The sequence below is a fragment of the Oncorhynchus keta genome, chromosome 13 (genome assembly GCF_023373465.1).
Source record: "Oncorhynchus keta strain PuntledgeMale-10-30-2019 chromosome 13, Oket_V2, whole genome shotgun sequence".
Taxonomy (NCBI): domain Eukaryota; kingdom Metazoa; phylum Chordata; class Actinopteri; order Salmoniformes; family Salmonidae; genus Oncorhynchus; species Oncorhynchus keta.
In genome coordinates this window covers 20,004,154-20,027,314 of record NC_068433.1, presented here as the reverse complement: position 1 = coordinate 20,027,314, position 23,161 = coordinate 20,004,154, and the positions used below count along the sequence as shown (strand labels likewise).

Below are 23,161 nucleotides of genomic sequence, written 5' to 3'. Positions count from 1 at the left end.
AGTGTTACACTGTCAAAAACAGCCCAGAATAGACCTGCTTGTTGAAAACTTCAACCAGCCACACACCTCTCATTAGGACTGTGTGTATGTGTGTGTTTTCTGGTCTACATCTGTGTGATGTGATCAATCAGTTTATTCCAGTTCAGAATAGAAAATATGTATTTTAAGAGCAACAGTTCCAACCTAGACTTTATATCAATAATAATTTATACAGTAACATGTACAGTAGGCCAGATTTTTTTTATCTGTACTGTTACTTAGGGTTGCACGATCAAAAAGCCTGTGTGTGTGTGTGTTCTGTTATACATCTGTGTGATGTGATTAATCCGTTTATTCCAGTTCAGAATGAAATTATTTGTTGTATTTTAACAGCAACAGTTCCTACCTACACAGGAATGTAAGAGTGTTTTTAATGGGGAAAAATAAACATGAAAATATATTTCTGGGTATTTCATTGTTATTTGTTTTTGTCTATATTGCATTTTTTTGGCATAAGGGCAATGAAATGTACCGATATTTACGTATAATTGCATATTTTCCTAAGCTTGGATCCCAGGAAAACACAGAATTTCTAATTTGGGTCCCAGGCTGACAGAGTTTAAGAACCCCCGCTGTATGTATACCCATATTTACACTCCCCTCCATATTTATTTGGAAATATATATTTTTTATTTGGCTCTATACTCCAAAATTTTGGATTTGAGATCAAATGTTTCATATGAGGTGACAGTACACCTTTTATTTAGGGGTATTTTCATACATACAGTATATTATTTTCTGTTTAGAAATTAAATCACTTTACAGTGCCTTGCGAAAGTATTCGGCCCCCTTGAACTTTGCGACCTTTTGCCACATTTCAGGCTTCAAACATAAAGATATAAAACTGTATTTTTTTGTGAAGAATCAACAACAAGTGGGACACAATCATGAAGTGGAACGACATTTATTGGATATTTCAAACTTTTTTAACAAATCAAAAACGGAAGAATTGGGCGTGCAAAATGATTCAGCCCCCTTAAGTTAATACTTTGTCGCGCCACCTTTTGCTGCGATTACAGCTGTAAGTTGCTTGGGGTATGTCTCTATCAGTTTTGCACATCGAGAGACTGACATTTTTTCCCATTCCTTCTTGCAAAACAGCTCGAGCTCAGTGAGGTTGGATGGAGAGCATTTGTGAACAGCAGTTTTCAGTTCTTTCCACAGATTCTCGATTGGATTCAGGTCTGGACTTTGACTTGGCCATTCTAACACCTGGATATGTTTATTTTTGAACCATTCCATTGTAGATTTTGCTTTATGTTTTGGATCATTGTCTTGTTGGAAGACAAATCTCCGTCCCAGTCTCAGGTCTTTTGCAGACTCTTCCAGAATGGTCCTGTATTTGGCTCCATCCATCTTCCCATCAATTTTAACCATCTTCCCTGTCCCTGCTGAAGAAAAGCAGGCCAAACCATGATGCTGCCACCACCATGTTTGACAGTGGGGATGGTGTGTTCAGGGTGATGAGCTGTGTTGCTTTTACGCCAAACATAACGTTTTGCATTGTTGCCAAAAAGTTCAATTTTGGTTTCATCTGACCAGAGCACCTTCTTGCAAATGTTTGGTGTGTCTCCCAGGTGGCTTGTGGCAAACTTTAAACAACACTTTTTATGGATATCTTTAAGAAATGGCTTTCTTCTTGCCACTCTTCCATAAAGGCCAGATTTGTGCAATATACGACTGATTGTTGTCCTATGGACAGAGTCTCCCACCTCAGCTGTAGATCTCTGCAGTTCAGTCAGAGTGATCATGGGCCTCTTGGCTGCATCTCTGATCAGTCTTCTCCTTGTATGAGCTGAAAGTTTAGAGGGACGTCCAGGTCTTGGTAGATTTGCAGTGGTCTGATACTCCTTCCATTTCAATATTATCGCTTGCACAGTGCTCCTTGGGATGTTTAAAGCTTGGGAAATCTTTTTGTATCCAAATCTGGCTTTAAACTTCTTCACAACAGTATCTCGGACCTGCCTGGTGTGTTCCTTGTTCTTCATGATGCTCTCTGCGCTTTTAACGGACCTCTGAGACTATCACAGTGCAGGTGCATTTATACGGAGACTTGATTACACACAGGTGGATTGTATTTATCATCATTAGTAATTTAGGTCAACATTGGATCATTCAGAGATCCTCACTGAACTTCTGGAGAGAGTTTGCTGCACTGAAAGTAAAGGGGCTGAATAATTTTGCACGCCCAATTTTTCAGTTTTTGATTTGTTAAAAACGTTTGAAATATCCAATAAATGTCATTCCACTTCATGATTGTATCCCACTTGTTGTTGATTCTTCACAAAAAATACAGTTTTATATCTTTATGTTTGAAGCCTGAAATGTGGCAAAAGGTCGCAAAGTTCAAGGGGGCCGAATACTTTCGCAAGGCACTGTATGTATCTTGTTTGAAGGCTTCATATGTATTTGGAGAAATTCACTTATAGTTCATTAAAGTAGTCAAAAGTGTATTATTTGTACCCATATTCCTATCACACATTGACTACATCACACTTGTGACTACGTCACACTTGTAACTACATCACTCGTGACTACATCCCGCTTGTGCATTTGCAATTTGTTTTGGTTTTGGATTATGTTGTGATCAATAGAATTGAATGGTATATAATGTATTGTGTCATTTTGGAGTCACTTTTACTACTACATTAATGTGGATGCTAACATGATCACAGATAATCGTGAATAATGATAATGATGAGTGAGACAGAGGCATAAATATCATACCCCCCGGTGTGACGGACAGATGTTCCAAACTCTGTTTAAGACAAGACTGATTTTATGACCAACATTATCCTCTTAACACTTTGTAGTCAATTTTGACACTAGAATAACTGTTTCTGACTCATATCGCTGCCGCCTAAGCCGTTTTCAAAGGGATTTGTTGCTTTTTAAAGGCAGTCGCTCTTTAACACATCTCCAATTCATATAGGGGAATGTCAAGTTCTCTCAGCACAAGTTTAACTGGAATGTATTAAATCCCCCATATGATTTTTGAAGAAAACAAAGAAGCTCATAGATCAGCAAAGATCTTCTACAGAGTGTAAGAGAGGAATAACTAAAAGCGAACATGGTATGTATTCTGAGGACCCAAATGTCTACATGAGAAAGAGGCCCATAAGGACAACATTGGTGCCTATTGAACATAGAAAATAGAATGTACTTTCTAATTAACTATCTACAGTTACAAGTAAGGCTACTTCAAAAGAACTGTGTGAAAGTCGTCAATTACTCACTATCAATATCACTGAGACTGACCAATGGGAACCTTTGAGAATAAGATACAATTTCCTAGTAAAGCAATTAGCATAACAATATAATATACGTCCTTATCAATTAAATACTTTGAACAATCAAGATTTAAGGGCTGAAATCTGTAACTTAACCAAAAGTTTGAGTTACTCAAGCTTATCTTAAGTTTCAGCCTTAAAGCACTTCACTTTTTCAGACGATAATGTAAACTGTTTAATGGTTTTATCCTGTCAGAAAGACAAACAACAAAAGTATAACATCAGAACCAAGCAGTTCAAACAACCCGAAACATGGACATTCTCTGGACACTTTGTCTAGAAACAGCAAAACAATTAGCGAAGGAAATAAAAAAATGCAATATATCACCTTGGTTTTGGTTTCAAACAAATACACTCTCAATGCAATTTGTTCCAGTGATCAACTTTAGCACCATTATCAACATTGTGGTGCCAATAAGACCTGATACAGTATGACTCACTTAACTATTATGGATGTGAATGTTCTCATTAAACGAGAGTTATCTCAAGCTCTGAATCGGACTTGATTAGAAAGAACACTGCTAATGAGATAGCAAGGACGAAATGCCACTCGATGCACATTCAACACTTTGACATCTGTAGGAAATGTGTTATTATAATGTCCATATCTTGCCTTTCAGTCATTGTCTAGCCTTGGCAAATAGCAAAATTGCGGGCTACAAAGTGACAAGCAGTTGAATGTCAACAATTAATGAGCGTGTTAACTGTGTTATCGAATTGGATGCGTCTCAGATGCCTTATTGTCGGCTGTCATCTCGTCATCACTATTGGTCTACATGACAATACCGTAGACTTGGAAGACAGTTTCATCATTGCCGCCCAAAGCAAAAGCATATAATATATATATATTTTTTATGTATGGAGAACCTCTAACTTACTATTAGTAATATTTGTTTGTTCTTTCTGGCTAAACCTGGAGAGATAACCTCTTATCTTACTTTACCATAAAATGAATGGTCGTCAATGGCAATATTCTGGACTCGTAAACCACTTCTTTTTTGTTGTTGTACTATATTTAATGTAGTTCTTTTGATGGGTAGAGGGAACATCAAAGTTAGTCTTTAAGTATCCGATGGCCATATTTGCAGAATTTGGGAGGGAAACAATCTAACTTGTCAATAGATGAATGTGGTCCTATGTCTCAGTTTAGCAACCCTTTAATCCCATCGCTGCCTTTTTTGCAACACTTACAAAACTACCTCTATGTCAGGCTAGATGTTGTTTCTCAGTTCCTTATTGTCTACATAATCACTACATCTTACAGAATAAGCCCCAAAAATATTTCAAGTTATGTACTTGCATGGATGGCTTACAGCATGCTTGTGTAGGGGACCAGTGTGTTCTCAGACGACTGGACATGTTTCTAGTGTTTCAGAGGCTACTGATGCCACAATAATCATACTGACACACAACAATACTACTAAGATATACATCTGGGTCTAAGGAGATGCACCATGTAAGATCATGTTTGACATGATTTTACTTTTGTTTAGGATCTGTACAGGATGCAATTTAGGAAATGTTACATTTTTTCAACTGTAAGCATCACAGCCAAATTATCAACCTTGATTTGTTTTTTGTCACTCGGAATGTTTTAGTTGTATTTAACTCTGGGTATTCCTGTAACCTTAGAAATGTGTTCCTTCTGTAGCTCAGTTGGTAGAGCATGGCGCTTGTAACGCCAGGGTAGTGGGTTCGATCCCCGGGACCACCCATACGTAGAATGTATGCACACATGACTGTAAGTCGCTTTGGATAAAAGCGTCTGCTAAATGGCATATATTATTATTATATAGATAAGACCCATAATAAATATACTTCAAGTCAACACTCCAAACAACATCATACATAGTCTATAGTCTGGAGCTCAACAGTGGTTTGGTATTGGATTTGTAATTTGACCGACAGATCCCATACCTTTTTTGTACTTCAACAGAAGTTCCCATATCCCTCTCCGGGCGTACGGGTCCACCCCTGCTGTGGGTTCATCCAGGATGACGATGTTGGATCCTCCCACGAATGCGATGGCCACCGACAGTTTCCTTTGCATTCCCCCTGGGGATACAGTTTACGTTTGGTCACTTTCTACCCCTTTCAAAAGACACACTTCCCGCCCCCTTCAAAGGACACACTTCCTGCCCCCTTCAAAGGAAACACATCCCAATTCCAAAATGACCCCTGACCCATACACCCTAGCACTTGTGTGGACCGTAAAAAAAAATGTGGATAGGTATAGGGAAATAAGTACCAATAGGATAGGACTTCATGTGCCCTACAGAGAACATACAGGCCCAATTCCAAATCAACCTCTGCAGCTTTTCTTTTCTGTCCTTTAAATGAGAGTCTGAAAACCAGGTGTGTAGACTTCCTAGCTAATCAATGACCTTATTGATCAATACAGGGAAGGACTGAGAACCCACGGAATGAAATTAAAACTAGAATTTACCAAAGAATAGGGCTGATCGATTTTGACATTTCAAAAGCGTATATCGCTGTTCATTCTGATCAATTTCTTCCTTTACTGTGTTTGAGTGTTCAGGATAACACTTACAGTTTATCAGCTTTTTCTTTTCATAAAGGTTACGTTTTTGGTTGAAATCAAAACCACCAGGGCTCTTTCTCAATAAGGATGGGAAAATACTGTGTCATAGAATGGCAAGGTATGTAGCTAATGGTCCGTTTGACATTTTGTCGCAGATAGAACAACAAGTACATGAAACAGATACGTGTTACATTTCTACTTTTGATAGCTACAGTGTTACTGCCAGTGTGAATATCACACCTTCCATGTATAGCTCATACCATTATTGAGCCCTTATAACAAGCAGGTACACAAATGGTGAAGAAACCTGATTGTGCATCAGTGTAAAAACTTTACCATAGACATCACAGCAGTAGAGATGAGACATTGTGCAATGCAACAGGTCTGTACATGGTTATGAGGAATCCATATGTTTTGATGTAAGACTGGTCATGTATGTGTGCATGTGTCAGACAGAGTGTGTGAGCATGTTTTATTGTCTTTTGTCCAGTGTGAAATTGATATATGACAGACAGCTACATAAGACGATGACACTGGGAGCTGTTGTGAATGTGTCATGTGTTGTGGAAGTATCAGACTAGAAGTACCTTGAAAGTTCTATTTCCGGGATTTTGTTCACATGCAACCCATGACTGGTGCCAATTTATCAAGGATATTTATTGCTCCCCAGACAATGGATTATACACCTAACACACATTCATAGGTGCATTTCCACAGGCACACACTGGCACGTACGCACATACACTCGGTTTGACAAGTGGTGGCTGGGGTAGAGAGCTACTACAACATTTGTGCATGATTGTAATCCCTCGATACATATAGATCCCAAGGACACAAATATTTGCACGGGCACACACACACACCTGACAGGTTCTTGGCAAGTTCCTTGCGTTTGTGCAGCAGCCCTACATCCTTGATCATTTGGTCCATCTCCGTTTTCACTTCATCACGGCTTCGACCCTTTAATCTGGCATAGAAGTAGATGTGCTCCTCTACTGTAAGGCTAAGAATCAGAAATACAATTAAGAAACAATTATTTGACTTATCAACAACAGAATGAATACCAAAATGAAAGTGTGTGAAATTAGGCACAAAATCGACACTAAGTACACATTTTTGGTCCAATGTACAAAAAGTGGATCCAATATTTTCTGCATTTCCAGAGACAAGTGACAATAATAATTGAATTGATTCTATATGTTGTTTCAGTGTACTTCAAGTTACATGGGATAGTCCCTCCTGAACTAGGCTTCAAATTAACTTGACTCCTCTAACAAGATCTTAATTACCCAATTTTATACGGTCCTTCATGATTCAAAGATGACTTATTAGTTCCTACTGAGCACCTTCATCATCAACTCTCAATCTGTCACGTTAATACAATCCACACAACTCTGACACCACAGTTTCCACTCCGGCGAGCCGACTCCATTCGTAACATGATGTCACAAACTCCTGTGGAATCATCTTGACTGCAACGCCGGCGGGCATATCTGTGCGTACGTTTTAGCGTCTACCTCCCGTGCGCATTAATATTGAGAGCCCCAGTTTAAATATAGACACTTCAGTTCTGTTGGGATAAATATTAATGGCCATAATTCGCTAGTACTCAGTCATAATCATGATGTAAGAGACGTGAGGCATCGGAGGTCACAGGTGATCACTCAGCAGAGGGGAAAATGGAAGAGAACCCGGTTATGAGAGGGCATATCTAACAATGGCAGCCAGTGAGTCTGGATCATGGTTAATAATGACACTATTAGAGGGAAGAAAGTGGATGGAAAGAATGAAGCTTAGTTTAATTTTTGAAAATGGAGACGATGGAGGAGGAGAATATTGCAAGGATTTGAGATGCAAGTTACTGTAGATATTGAATTTGGAATATGTCCAACATTAACTGTGGGTTCTCCCACAGGGCAAAATTTGACACATTTAATGAAAATGTTAACATGTTTATCCTGTTGATAAGAGGTCATGTAAGCAGATTACAACCAGATGGTCTCTAAAGCCTTGTTCACACTGCAGGTCTTAATGCTCAAATCAGTTTTGCTTTTCAAATCCATTTTGGACTACTGTCTGTCCAAACAGCAAGTTACAAGTGACCAAATCAGATATGTACTGTATATTCAGACAACAGTCATTTGCTGACATGGCTAAGCTAGTTGTCGTAGTAATGATGGGTGTGTGTGCAGTGATGTAGACTGATTGGTGATGGGAATCTTGCTTCCTATCACTCAGAAGTTATGTAGCAGTTAAGGTGACAACAATGCCGGCCATGGACGTTTTCCAGTTTCATTGAATGTTCAAAATGAACTTTCAAAACAAGTCATTTTTGTCTAGCCACAGCAGTCAACTAGCTAGATAGGTAGCTGTTGATCTTTCTAGCACATTCACTAGTTTATTAGTAAACAATTAACAAACTAGGGGGGGTTGTCTAACCTTTTTTGTTGCTATGGGGAGGGTTGTGTTTTTTTTATTGGGAACATAGGAGGGTAGAGAATTTTTTCCATGTTTACATTCACCTTTTTGAAGGTTTTACTATATAATTTCAAAATTTCCTCACCTGCTTGCATGGGTCTCCCCTATGCCAAGGTCTGCTGGTACTTCCCTTATGCACTGTGCTTTTCCACACGATAACTATACCACAGGTCAATATAGTCTACCAGTCTAACGGTCTATCCATCATTCATAGTGGTAGGTGGGTCTTTTGTCCAGATCTATCTAGCATCATACCACACATAAAATCATTCAAAGTTACACCAATTGTCTATATAATCAGAGAGGCCATTGCACAAGAAAGAACGGTGCAGATATGCAGCTCCAATATTGTTCTTGTTTTAGGGACAATACAATTATCCTACATAGACTAGCCTACAACACCACAATGCAATGAATAATTGCATTATTGTTTTCAAGCGAGTACAACATTCTACTCTAGGCTGTAAACCGCAGTGAAAATGTCATTTGAATAATGGTGCAAAAGCCCTGTGAATAGAATATTTAATTCCATTTGGATCTGTTGTGGATCTACTCTCGACAGTTTATATAGCCCACTGCACTAAGGCTAGGTAACACTGTCAACACCGATAAATCCACGATAATCGAGAATTTCAAAAAGCATTTCTCTACGGCTGGCCATGCTTTCCTCCTGGCTACCCCAAACCCAGCCAACAGCTCCGCACCCCCCGCAGCTACTTGCCCAAGCCTCCCCAGCTTCTCCTTCACCCAAATCCAGATAGCAGATGTTCTGAAAGAAAAACCTGGACCTGTACAAATCAGCTGGGTTAGACAATCTGGACCCTCTCTTTCTAAGATTATCCGCTGCCATTGTTGCAACCCCTATTATCAGTCTGTTCAACCTCTCTTTCTTATCGTCCGAGATCCCTAAAGATTGGAAAGCTGCCGTGGTCATCCCCCTCTTCAAAGGGGGTGACACTCTAGACCCAAACTGTTATAGACCTATATCCATCCTGCCCTGCCTTTCTAAAGTCTTTGAAAGCCAAGTGAATAAACAGATCACTGACCATTTTGAATCCCACCGTACCTTCTCCGCTGTGCCATCTAGTTTTCGAGCTGCTCACAGTTGCACCTCAGCCACGCTCAAGGTACTAAACGATATCATAACCGCCATCGATAAAAGACAGTACTGTGCAGCCGTCTTCATCACCAACTACTTCTCAGACAGAGTTCAGTGTGTCAAAGTCTCTATGGGGGTACCACAGGGTTCAATTCTCTGGGCCCACTCTTTTCTCTGTAAATATCAACGATGTCGCTCTTGCTGCATGTGATTCCCTGATCCACCTCTACGCTGACAACACCATTCTGTATACATCTGGCCCTTCTTTGGACACTGTGTTAACTAACCTCTAAACGAGCTTCAATGCCATACAACACTCCTTCCGTGGCCTCCAACTGCTCTTAAATGTTAGTAAAACCAAGTGAATGCTTTTCAACCGTTCGCTGCCCGCACCCGCCAGCCCGACTAGCATCACTACTCTGGATGGTTCTGACTTAGAATATGTGGACAACTACAAATACCTAGGTGTCTGGCTAGAATGTAAACTCTCCTTCCAGACTCATATTAAACATCTCCAATCCAAAATTAAATCTAGAATCGGCTTTCTATTTCGCAACAAAGCCTCGTTCACTCACGCCGCCAAACATACCCTCGTAAAACTGACTATCCTACCGATTCTCGACTTCAGCGATGTCATTTACCAAATAGCTTCCAATACTCAGCAAACTGGATGCAGTCTATCACAGTGCAATCTGTTTTGTCATCAAAGCCCCTTATACCACCCACCACTGCGACCTGTATGCTCTTATCGGCTGAACCTCGCTACATATTCGTCGCCAGATCCACTGGCTCCAGGTCATCAAAAAGTCTATGCTAGGTAAAGCTCCGCCTTATCTCAGCTCGCTGGTCATGATAACAACACCACCCGTAGCACGCGCTCCAGCAGGTTTAACTCACAGGTCATCCCCAAAGCCAACACCTGCTTTGGCCGCCTTTCCTTCCAGTTCTCTGCTGCCAATGACTGGAACGAATTGCAAAAATCGCTGAAGATGGAGACTTATATTTCCCTCACTAACTTTAAACATCAGCTATCTGAGAAACTAAACGATCGCTGCAGCTGTACAGAGCCCATCTGTAAATAACCCACACAATCTACCTACCTCATCCAGATATTGTTTTTATTTACTTTTCTGCTCTTTTGCACACCAGTATTTCTACTTGCACACCAGTATTTCTACTTGCACATCACCATCTGCTCATCTATCACTCCAGTGTTCATTTGCTAAATTGTAATTGCTTTGCTACTATGGCCTATTTATTGCCTTATCTCCTCATGCCATTTGCACACACTGTATATATACTTTTTTTTCTATTGTGTTATTGACTGTACGCTTGTTTATTCCATGTGTAACTCTGTGTTGTTGTTTGTGTCGCAATGCTTTGCTTTTTCTTGGCCAGGTCGCAGTTGTAAATGAAAACTTGTTCTCAACTAGCTTACCTGGTTAAATAAAGGTTAAATAAAAAATAAAAATGTTCTAGAAAGGCACAGTAGCAGGACAGCGAACCCTCAACCTTCTGGTCAGTAGCCCTGCCTGGCAGCCATCCTCTGTTATTTGTGGTTGTAAACATTATTTTGAGTTAAGTATATGAGTATGAGGGGGGTGGTGTGATTCTTTTTTTTACAGTAGGGGAGGGTCACGTGAAAATACTTTTTACATTGGGGAGGGGGATGCATTTTCTTTCACGACACCTTGAGTTGGACCTGACCCCTCCCCCAGTACATTTAGAACTATCCCTTATACGACCAGTATACAACCTGACCGTGACATAGTGATGTCATTGCAACCAGTTTTGTCCACTGCGATATTGAGAGGTGATGGAAGAGGCGATTAAACAACATAGATTCACCTGTTGAATGCAACTTACTCATTGAACAAGACGTTGTGCTGAGGGCACATTCCCAGATGCTTCCTAATGGTGTCCATGTCCGTGCGGATATCGTAACCATTTATGAGAGCGGTCCCCGATGTTGGAGCGAACAGTCCCGTCAAGATCGACCTATAGGATAAGCGGAGAACAAGAAAATGTGCTGGGAAAGTCATTTTCACTTCCGTATCCCTGGATACCGAATTGAAAACCTTCATAAAACACATAGGGTGGAAGTAAATTAATCGACAAACAAGAATATAATTTTATGTATCTTAAATAACCATATTTTCATAATTTGGATTATAAAATTCTGGAATAAGTGGTGGCAGGAACAGATGTCAATTTCCCAGTAGAAAACAACCAATCTACAACCTGTATCATGGTTGGCTAATCAATCAATAACATTCACACTGACTATACAATTGTGAAGCTAGACATGCTACATCATTGCAGCGGTAATGAAGTAGCATCTTTAAAAAGTGAATGAACCAGAAAAAGTCCATTCCCACTCACTTTCCACTAGCAGTTAGTCTTCTTTCAAACTCATCATGAAGTAATAGCAAGATGTGTAAACTTTCTACATCATTGTTTATAGAAGAAATTGGAGTGAAATTAACTATACTGACCAAAAATAAACACAATAGGCAACAATTTCTAAGATTTTACTGAGTTATAGTTCATATAAGGAAATCAGTCAATTGAAATAAATTAGGCCATAATCTATGGATTTCACATGCCTGGTCAGGGGTGCAGCCTTGGGTGGGCCTGGGAGGGCATAGCCCCACCCACTTGGCAGCCAGGACCAGCCAATCAGAAATGTTTTCCCCCACAAAGGGGCTATATTACAGACATGAATACTCCTCAGCAACCCCCTCCTCCTCCTCAAATGATCCCGCAGGTGAAGTAGTAGGAAGTGGAGGTCCTGGGCTGGCGTGGTTACATTTGATCTGCGGTTGTGAGGCCAGTTGGACATACTGCCAAATTCTCTAAAATGATGTTGGAGGCAATTTATAGTAGAGAAATTAACATGAAATGATCTGGCAACAGCTCTGGTGGACATTCCTGCAGTCAGCATGCCAATTGCACACTCCCTCAAAACTTGAGACATCTGTGGTATTGTGTTGTGTGACAAAACTGCACATTTTAAGGTTTACTTTTATTTTTCTCAGCACAAGGTGCACCTGTGTAATGATCATGCTGTTTAATCCGCTTCTTGATGTGCGAAATCAGTCAGGTGGATGGATTATATTGGAAAATGAGAAATGCTCATTAATAGGGATGTAATCAAATTTGTGCACAAAGTTTGAGAGAAATAAAAACATGGGACCAAAATTGACATGTTGCGTGCAATTATTTGTTCAGTATAGAGTGCAAATGTGCAAATCAAATTTGTCATGTGCGCCAAATACAACAGTGAAATGCTTACTTACAGGTTCTAACCAATAGTGTGAAAGAAACATGTGTGCGTATGTGTGTGTAGGAAAGTAAAGAAATAAAACAACAGTAAAAATACATTTGAAAACAGTAGCAAACCTATATACAGACACCGGTTAGTCAGGCTTATTGAGGTAGTATGTACATGTGGGTATGGTTAAAGTGACTATGCATATATGATGACCAGAGAGTAGCAGTAGCGTAAAAGAGGGGTTGGCAGGTGGTGGGACACAATGCAGATAGCCCGGTTAGCCAATGTGCGGGAGCACTGGTTGGTCGGGCCAATTGAGGTAGTACGTACATGAATGTATAGTTAAAGTGACTATGCATATAAGATAAACAGAGAGTAGCAGCAGCGTAAAAGAGGGCTTGGGGGAGGCACACAATGCAAATAGTCCGGGTAACCATTTGGTTACCTGTTCAGGAGCCTTCTTGTCCTAGACTTGGCACTCCGGTACCGCCTGCCATGCGGTGGTAGAGAGAATAGTCTATGACTGGAGTGGCTGGGGTCTTTGACAATTTTCAGGGCCTTCCTCTGACACCGCCTGGTGTAGAGGTCCTGGATGGCAGGCAGCTTTGCCCCAGTGATGTACTGGGCCGTACGCACTACCCTCTGAAGTGCCTTGCGGTCGGAGGCCGAGCAATTGCAGTACCAGGCTACGATTCAACCGGTCAGGATGCTCTTGATGTTGCAGCTGTAAAACCTTTTGAGGATCTCAGGACCCATGCCAAATCTTTTTAGTTTCCTGAGGGGGAAGAGGCTTTGTCGTGCCCTCTTCACGACTGTCTTGGTGTGTTTAGACAGTTCTAGTTTGTTGGTAATGTGGACACCAAGGAATTTGAAGCTCTCAACCTGCTCCACTACCGCCCCGTCGATGAGAATGGGGACGTGCTCGGTGCTCCTTTTCCTGTAGTCCACAATCATCCCCTTCGTCTTGGTTACGTTGAGGGATAGGTTGTTATTATGGCACCACCCGGCCAGGTCTCTGACCTCGTCATTGTCGGTGATCAGGCTTACCACTGTTGTGTCGTCTGCCAACTTAATGATGGTGTTGGAGTCGTGCCTGGCCATGTAGTCGTGGGTTAACAGGGAGTACAGGAGGGGACAGAGCACACACCCCTGGGGAGCTCCAGTGTTTAGGATCAGCATGGCAGATGTGTTGCTACCTACCATAACCACCTGGGGGTGGCCCATCAGGAAGTCCAGGATCCAGTTGCAGAGGGAGGTGTTTAGTCCAAGGTTCCTTAGCTTAGTGATGAGCTTTGAGGGTACTATGGTGTTGAAAACTGAGCTGTAGTCAATGAACAGCATTCTCACATAGGTGTTCCTTTTGTCCAGGTGGGAAAGGGCAATGTGGAGTGCAAACGAGATGCATCATCTGTGGATCTGTTTGAGCAGTATGGAAATTAGAGTGGGTTTCTGGGATAATGGTGTTGATGTGAACCATGAACAACCTTTCAAAGCACTTCATGGCTACGGACATGAGGTCTGTAGTCATTAAGCAGGTTGCCTTTGTGTTCTTGGGCACAGGGACTATGGTGTTCTGCTTGAAGCATGTTGGTATTGCAGACTCAATCAGGGACATGTTGAAAATGTCAGTGAAGACACCTGCCAGTTGGTCAGCACATGCGGGGAACACACTTCCTGGTAATCCATCTGGCCCTGCAGCTTTGTGTATGTTGACCTGTTTAAAGGTCTTACTCACGTTGTCTATGGAAAGCGTGATCACACAGTTGTCCGGAACAGCTGATGCTCTCATGCATGCCTCAGTGTTGTTTGCCTCGAAGCGAGCATAGAATTGATTTATCTCGTCTGGTAGACTCGTGTCACTGGGCAGCTCGCGGATGTGCTTCCCTTTGTAGTCTGTAATAGTTAGCAAGCCCTGCCATATCCGACGAGCGTCGGAGCCGGTGAAGTATGATTCAATCTTAGCCCTGTATTGACACTTTGCCTGTTTGATGGTTTGTCGCAGGGCATATCTTGATTTCTTGTAAGCTTCCGGGTTCGAGTCCCGCACCTTGAAAGCGTCAGCTAATCACTAATCCATGGCGTCTGGTTGGGGTATGTATGTACAGTCACTGTGGGGACGACGTCCTCAATGCACTTATTGATAAAGCCAGTGACTGATGTGGTGTATTCCTCAATGTCATCGGAAGAATCCCAGAACATGTTCCAGTCTGTGATAGCAACAGTCTTGTAGTTTAGCATCTGCCTCATCTGACCATTTTTTTTATAGACCGAGTCACTGGTGCTTCCTGCTTTAATTTTAGCTTGTAAGCCGGAATCAGGACGATAGAGTTGTGGTTGGATTTACCAAATGGAGGGCGAGGGAGAACTTTGTACGCGTCTCCGTGTGTGGAGTACAGGTGAACTAGAAATGTTTACCCTCTGATGGCACATTTAACATGTTGATAGAGATTTGGTGGAACTGATTTAAGTTTCCCTGCATTAAAGTCTCCGGCAACTAGGAGCGCCGCCTCTGGGTGAGTGGTTTCCTGTTTGCTTATTTCCTTATACAGCTGACTGAGTGCGGTCTTAGTGCCAGCATCTGTTTGTGGTGGTAAATAAACAGCCAAGAAAAGTATAGCTGAGAACTCTAGGTAAGTAGTGTGGCCTGCAATTTATCACAATATACTCTACTTCAGGTGGGCAAAATCTAGAGACTTCCTTAGATTTCGTGCACCAGCTGTTGTTTACAAATATGCACATACCCCCCTCGTCTTACCGGAGTGTGCTGTTCTATCCTGCCGGTGCAGCGTGTATCCCGTAAGCTGAATATCCATGTCGTCCTTCAGCCACAATTCCGTGAAACTTAGGATATTACAGTTTTTGATGTCCCGTTGGTAGGATATTCATGATCGTACCTCTTCTAGTTTATTGTCCAATGATTGCATGTTGGCGAGTAATATTGATGGTAACGGCAGCTTTCCTAGTTGCCTTCTGCGGGTCTGGACAAAGTATACGGCTCATCTTCCTCTGCATCTCTTCCTTTTGCGAATAATTGGGATGTCTGCCCTGTTCGGGTGTTTGGAGAATATTTTGTGAGTTCTGCTTGTTGTTGTAGTTGAAAAAAATCTTTGTCTAATCCGAGGTGAGTGATCGCTGTCCTGATATCTAGAAGCTTTTTTCTGTCGGAAGATACGGTTGCAGAAAAATCATGTACAAAATCATTTACAAATATCGCAAAAAAAACACATATAGAACAATTGGTTAGGAGAACGTAAAACGGCGGCCATCTCCTCCGGCGCCATTTGGTTGAAAAGTTGGTCAAATCAACAATGCATTGAGAAATCTTTCATTTCATTTATGTGCAATAAAGTTTTATGTGGACTTTGATGTCGTATTGCCACACTTAGAGACACAAAGAGTTTTGTGGACACAACATTCAACTGGTATTTGATGGTGACTAAGCACTTGCTCGTCCTTCCCTTTACTTGTCATGCTTTGCTCCCTCGCTTCAGTTCTGGCTTTCATTCCGCTTGCTCAGCTGAGACCTGTTGTCTTCTTCAGTTCTCTCTCTCTTGCTCTCTCTCTCTCTCTCTCTCCCTCTACCCACACATTGTCTATCTATATCTTTCTCTCTCTTTTTCTCTCCCTCGTTTTCACTGTCCCCACCCACTCTCTCTTCATCCTCTTCATCTCCCCACCTGTTTTCTCTCTTTTCCTCTCCCTCACTCACTCTCTGGCCTTGTTGACTGTCTTCATTTTGTGCCATCTTAACCTTACCTAACCTCTTGCAATCGTTTTTCGACCAGCAATTAAATGACTCCCCCTTACACCCCGGCACTGCTGCTAACTTACTTTATTGTACTTTCAGACGGCTTGCCTCAACCTAAGCTGTGGCCATACTGCTAACACCATGAGCTGAGAACGATGCCAAAGTTCTTTGATGAAAGGATTAATGCAGCAGAGCTAAGAGTTTAATAATGCTATTGGCTCTGTTGTAGACAGGCAGATTGCAGCACGAACCGACACACTTTGTGTAAGCAGTGTTATGGCCCTGAAAAGCACTATGTAATGTGGTAACCATGGAGAGCTGATAGTTTGTATGACCTCTTCTCACCTCTCCACTGTTATAGCTGATGTGTGCTGACCTTTCTGGGGCAAAATGGCTCCTGGGCCATGGCATCAACCAGGTTACACATTGGCAGTGGATGAGGTGAGTTGCCTTCATATAATGTCAAGTGTTAAATCTTTGAGCACCTGGGAAAGTACGACATCAATTCAATCAATTTGTATTATTATTTTACTTACATAGTGGTTGTTTTTCCTGCGCCATTGTGACCAAGGAAAGAGGTGATGTGATTCTCGTAGAAGTCCACACTAAGTCCATCCACAGCAAGCTTTTTTCCCGTTTTATAGATCTTCACAAGGTTCCTGATTGAGACTCCTGCCTTCATATTGGGTGGTGGCTTTTCCAAATAATCTTTATAATAAAACACACAAAAAAAGAGATGATCCTGCTTTAGACAAATGTCACGTGTCTTTAAATGCATGTATAGATGGTAAATAATACATTGCATACATGAAATTATATATATATATATACACACACACAGTATATAAATATACTGAACAAAAATATAAACGCAAAATGCAACGATTTAAACGATTTTACTGAGCTACAGCTTGTTTAAGTCAATTGAAATAAATTCATTAGGACCTATATGGATTTCACATGACTGGGCAGGACCGTACCACCCATTGGGAAGCCAGGCCCAGCCAATCAGAATGAGTTTTTTCCCCATAAAAAGGGCTTTATTACAGACAGAAATTCTCCTCAGTTTCAACTGCTGTCCAAGTGGCTGGTCTCAGACAATCCTGCAATTGAAGAATCCATATGTGGAGGTCCTAGGCTGCCATGGTTACACGTGGTCTGCGGTTGTGAGGCCGGTTGGACGTACTGCCAAATTCTCTAAAACAACGGTGGAGACGGCTTACGGTAGAGAAATGAACATTCAATACTTTGGCAACAGCTCTGTTGGACATTCCTGCAGTCAGCATGACAATTGCATGCTCCCTTAAAATTTGAGACAACTGTAGCTTTGTGTTGTGTGACAAAACTGCACATTTTAGAGTGGCCTTTAATTGTCCCAAGCACAATGTGCACCTTTGTAATGATCATAATGTTCAATCAGCTACTTGATATGCCACACCTGTCAGGTGTATGGATTATCTTGGCAAAGGATAAATGTTCACTAACAGGGATGTAAACAAATGTGTGCATGAAATTTGAGAGAGATAAGCTTTTTTGTGCATATGGAACATATGGAACAAATTTATTTCAGCTCATGAAACATGGGACGTAAACATAATTTCCAAATCATGGTAATTAATATGGAGTTGTTCCCCCTTTGCTGCTATACCAGCCTTCACTCTTTTGGGAAGCTTTTCCACTAGATGTTGGAACATTGCTGCGGGGACCTTCTTCCATTCAGCCTCAAGAGCATTAGTGAGGTTCGGCACTGATGTTGGGCGTTTAGGCCTGGCTCGCAGTTGGCATTCCAATTAATTCCAAAGGTGTTTGATAGGGTTGAGGTCAGGGCTCTCTGCAGACCAGTCAAGTTCTTCCACACCAATCTCGACAAACTATTTGTGTGTGAACCTCGCTTTGTGCACGGGGGCATTGTCATGCAGAAACAGGCAAGGGCCTTACCCAAACTGTTGCCACAAATTTGGAAGCATAGAATGGTCTAGAACATCATTGTATGCTGCAGTGTTAAGACTACCCTTCACTGGAACTAAGGGGCCTAGCCCGAACCATGACAAACAGCTCCAGACCATTATTCCTCCTCCACCAAACTTTATAGTTGGCACTATGCATTCGGGTAGGTAGCTTTCTCCTAGCATACGCCAAACCCAGATTTGTCCGTCGGACTGACAGCTGGTAAAGCGTGATTAAATCACTCCTGAGAACGTGTTTCCAATTGTGGCGACTCCAATGGCGGTGAGCTTTACACCACTCCGGCCGACACTTGGTGATCTTAGGCTTGTGTGTGGCTGCTCGGCCATGGAAACCGATTTCATGTGCTGACGTTGCTTCCAGAGGCAGTTTGGAACTTGGTAGTAAGTGTCGCAACCGAGGACAAACTATTTAAACTGCTACGCACTTCAGCACTCAGCGGTCCCGTAGTGAGCTTGTATGGCCTACCGCTTTGCGGCTGAGCCATTGTTGCTCCTAGATCTCGTTTCCACTTCACAATAACAGCACTTACACTGACTGGGGCAGCTCTAGCAGGGCAGAAATGTGTTGAACTCACTTGTTGTAAAGGTGGCATCCTATGAAGGTGCCATGTTGAAAGTCACTGAGCTCTTCAGTAGGGACATTCTACTGCCAAAGTTTCTCTATGGAGATTGCATGACACGTGTCAGCAACGAGTGTGGCTGAAATAGTCAAATCCACACATTTGAAGGGGTGTCCATATATTTTTGTATATATAGTGTATATTGTCTCTGAAAACCTAATCTCCAAAATATAAACTTTTCAAGAAATTGAAAATATGCAATTTTCCCATTAACGAACACACAATTATTAAACTTTTAAAACTATTTTGAATACATTTTCTTGGTCATAGAGTCATGAAATGTTCAGAGCACATTGAGGGGAGTTACTGGTATCAGTAAATTATTTATTTTTGTTGCAAAATGGAGTAACAAAGTTTTCATCAGACAGCGACGGTATGCCATTTAGCAGACACTTTAACCATGTTTGATTCATGCCCTCAGAAAAGCTACCTCAAAGTATATTCCACACAAAATCTACTCACAGCCAAAATCTAATGTTCTACACAAAATCTACCCACAGCTGAATAATTATATTCCCTTCATGAGATAAAAAAAGGTGTCTGCTATTTCACCTTACAGGACTGTTTCGTGTCGTTCACTCGCTTTGTTGTTTTTTTGTCATTCAGTGTTCAGTTTATTTCATTAAATTTACTATGAACACTTACCACGCTGTGTGTTGGTCTGATGATTCCTATTCCTCATCATCAGACGAAGAGGAGAGCCGTTACAGAACTACCCACCACCAAGGGACCAAGCAGCTTGGAAGAATGGACTCCTGGACATGGGAGGAAATCTTGGACGGCAAGAGACAATGGGCACAGCCGGGAGAGTATCGTCGTCCTAAAGAGGAGCTGGAGGCAGCCAAAGCGGAGCGGCAACACTACGAGGAGTTGGCCCGAGGAAAAGTGCACAAGAGGCAGCCCCATAATTTATTTTGGAAGGGGCACACGGGGAGATTGGCGGAGTCAGGTAGAAGACCTGAGCCAACTCCCCGTGCTTACCGGGTGGAGCGTCGTACTGGTCAGGCACCGTGTTATGCGGTGGAGCTTACGGTGTCTCCAGTGCACGTTCACAGCCCGGTACGTTACATCGCAGCTCCTTGACTCGGCCGGGCTAGAGTGGGCATCGAGCCAGGATGGATGAAGCCGGCTCAGCGCATCTGGTCTCCAGTGCGTCTTCTCGGCCCGCGTCATACGGCACCAACCCTACACACAGTGTCCCCTGTTTGCCAGCACAGCCCAGTGCGACCTGTTCCAACTCTCCACACTTGCCGGGCTACAGGGGGTATCCAGCCAGGACGGGTTGTGCAGGCTCGTTGCTTGAGACCTCCAGTGCGCCTCCACGGCCCAGTGCATCCAGTGCCTCGGCCAAGGACGAGGCCGCCTGTAGATCTCCCCAGCCTGGTGAGTCCTGCACATGCTCCCAGAACCAAGTCTCCCTCCAGTCCGGATCTGCCAGAGCAGCCCGTCTGTCCGGAGGCGCCAGAGCCTCCCGCCTGTCCGGCGCCGCCAGAGTCTACCTCCTATTCGGGGCCCGCTGTAAGGGTCCCCAGTTCGGGGTCAGCGGCGAGGGTCGCCATTCCAGAGGCGCCACCTAAGTGGGCCAAGACTAAGGTGGAGTGGGGTCTATGTCCCGCACCGGAGCCGCCACCGTGGTGAAATGCCCACCCAGACCCTCCCCTATAGGTTCAGGTTTTGCGGCACCTTTGGGGGGGGGTACTGACACGTCCTGACCTTAGTTCCTTTTTTATGTCTCTATTTTGGTTTGGGTAAGCCGTGAGTTGGGGTGGGCATTCTATGTTTGTTCTGTGTGTTGTATTTCTGTGTGTTTGGCCTGGTATGGTTCCCAATCAGAGGCAGCTGTCAACCGTTGTCACTGATTGAGAACCATACTTAGTTAGCCTGTTCCCACCTGTGTTTGTGGGTAGTTGCTTTCTCTTTTGTGTTTTTCACTCTCTTTGTTGTTTTTGTCATTCAGTGTTCAGTTTATTTAATTAAATTTACTATGAACACTTACGACGCTGCGTGTTGGTCCGATGATTCCTATTCCTCATCAGACGAAGACAAAAAACACAACATTTGGCACTATGTTCATTGTTGTTTAACTAGCTAACGTTAGCTGGCTGGCTCATTAGCTAATGTTAGTTGAGTCTCTACTTTTATCCAATTTAAAAAATGTTGTTGCTGCATAAGACCAAATCCAGGTGTTGAGACACATTTAGCCTATTCCAGAACGCATACTGGTATTTGAATATAGCATGAGGAAAAGGGAATCCGGACACGATGTGGACATGGTGGGCACGTTCAAATTTCAGTGTAAACGCATGATGACTCCGGAATTCCACTCCATGATCAGAATACGAAACGGCCTAGACACGGCCAATAAAACTACATTGCACCTCCCTCGACCAAATGTTAATTAGCAGTCATTTACTAACGAGGCTTTGACTTTCCGAGCTCAACCTTGTTTTTCCCCCAGCATTATCTGTCTATTATTATCTAACACAAAATCAAGGTGCCAACAATCCGGAGTCTAAAGTTATCATGAACTAGGCTTATTGAGGTTGCATTCTGTCTGTGATGGGAATGACCTGTGTTAAACCAGACAAATAAATAACTGTTGCGTAATGCCTGAGTGTGGGTGTGTTTGTGCACAGGTGTTTGTGTGAATACCACTGGCTACTATACCATTGTATTCCATGGGATCCTTGAACTGACTAGGGTCAGCGTTGGGCACCGCAGACATCCCGCACCAATAGGAGGCCATGAAAGGGAAGGACCACGGCTTGGCTATTCCATATTGGCCTGTTATCAAGAGTGGAGGAACATCATTCACATTTTATTAACAGCTTGAGGGATGCCACTTTGCAGTGCATGTTTCCATCCAGCTAGACTGGCACAAATCCCCCTCTTATTTTAATTAGAGAAGATGAGATGAATATATTATGCCAGTCTGCTGGGATATTCGATTTGTTTTCTGGTTATTGACCAACAACAACACATACAAGAGTGTATCAATTCTGTGTACTCTGTGGATTGTGTAATTACAATATAACGTACATTTGGTCTATAAAACAGTTTAACCCCCAACGTCAGAGTACTATAGCATCACACGGGTGGAATGTGTTCCATTTATGTACATTATGTTCATGTCAGTGGGACATACGTTACTTATCGACTGCACTTTATCCACTAACTGATGTCATTATGAACAGCACTCGCAGAGCATGGTGTCCATATTAGGACATTCACACCTTAATGGAAGTTGTGTCACAGTCACTTGGAGTTGGAGAGTCCTAATATGGACACCGTACTGTGAGCATTACGTTATAGGGTGACGGGAATCTTGGGAGACGCGGATACAGGGTCAGTTTTTCCCCACAGACGGTTACGATTGGGGAAGGGGAAGCCGATCCTAGATCTGAACCTAGGGGAAACTTCACTCCGGAGTGTGCATTATTGATGGCTTTCTCATGAATGAGTTACCTGGGAAGACGTTCTCGATGTACCACGTGAGCAGCCAGTAGATGAGGGCGTCGATGAGCATCATGATGATGGACACGATGAAACTGTACCGATCTCCCTCAGGATTTTGGGCAATGTTACTCCACTGGATACCGATGCCCTGCTCCTCATACTTGGCGAAGTTCTCACAGCCATACCCGAAGGCCACACACGACAGCAAACTCTGGAAATGGATGCAGTTTAGATCTGATTGGTTATTATCCAAGAGTGGATGTCGGGCTTCATGTCAGATCATCATTATCACCTTCAACATTCGTGAGGCAGAGCATGTCAGGAACCTCAAGGCAAAAAAAAGGACTTGTACCAGATATGCAACACGGTCATTGAATTATACACAACATTAGGAGCACGTGCTCTTTTAGACTGACCAGGTGAATCCAAGTGAAAGCTAACATCCCTTATTGAGGTCATTTGTTAAATCCACTTCAAATCAGTGTAGATGAAGGGGAGGAGACAGAATCCATGCCCAACGAATTGAGGCTGTTCTGAGGGCAAAGGGGGGTGAAACTCAATATTAGGAAGGTGTTCTTTATGTTTTGTACCCTCAGTGTATCGTGTGATTTGTCAATTGAGCCTTTGACTAGGATCAGTGCCTACCCT

At 42.6% G+C, this 23,161-nt stretch overlaps 1 protein-coding gene across 2 annotated transcripts in view; it reads right to left on the bottom strand.

Annotated features, from left to right (window-relative positions):
• LOC118391988 (phospholipid-transporting ATPase ABCA1-like) overlaps positions 1-23,161 on the bottom strand; it is a 291,273-nt gene that overhangs the window by 159,355 nt on the left and 108,757 nt on the right. For both annotated transcript variants that reach the window (XM_052459513.1, XM_052459512.1), the window contains exons 17-22: positions 22,523-22,724; positions 21,725-21,841; positions 17,007-17,178; positions 11,315-11,446; positions 6,735-6,874; positions 5,247-5,384 (exon numbers count right to left, since the gene is read on the bottom strand). In XM_052459513.1, coding sequence (XP_052315473.1) covers positions 5,247-5,384; positions 6,735-6,874; positions 11,315-11,446; positions 17,007-17,178; positions 21,725-21,841; positions 22,523-22,724 — 901 coding nt within the window. The remainder of the gene's footprint in view (positions 1-5,246; positions 5,385-6,734; positions 6,875-11,314; positions 11,447-17,006; positions 17,179-21,724; positions 21,842-22,522; positions 22,725-23,161) is intronic.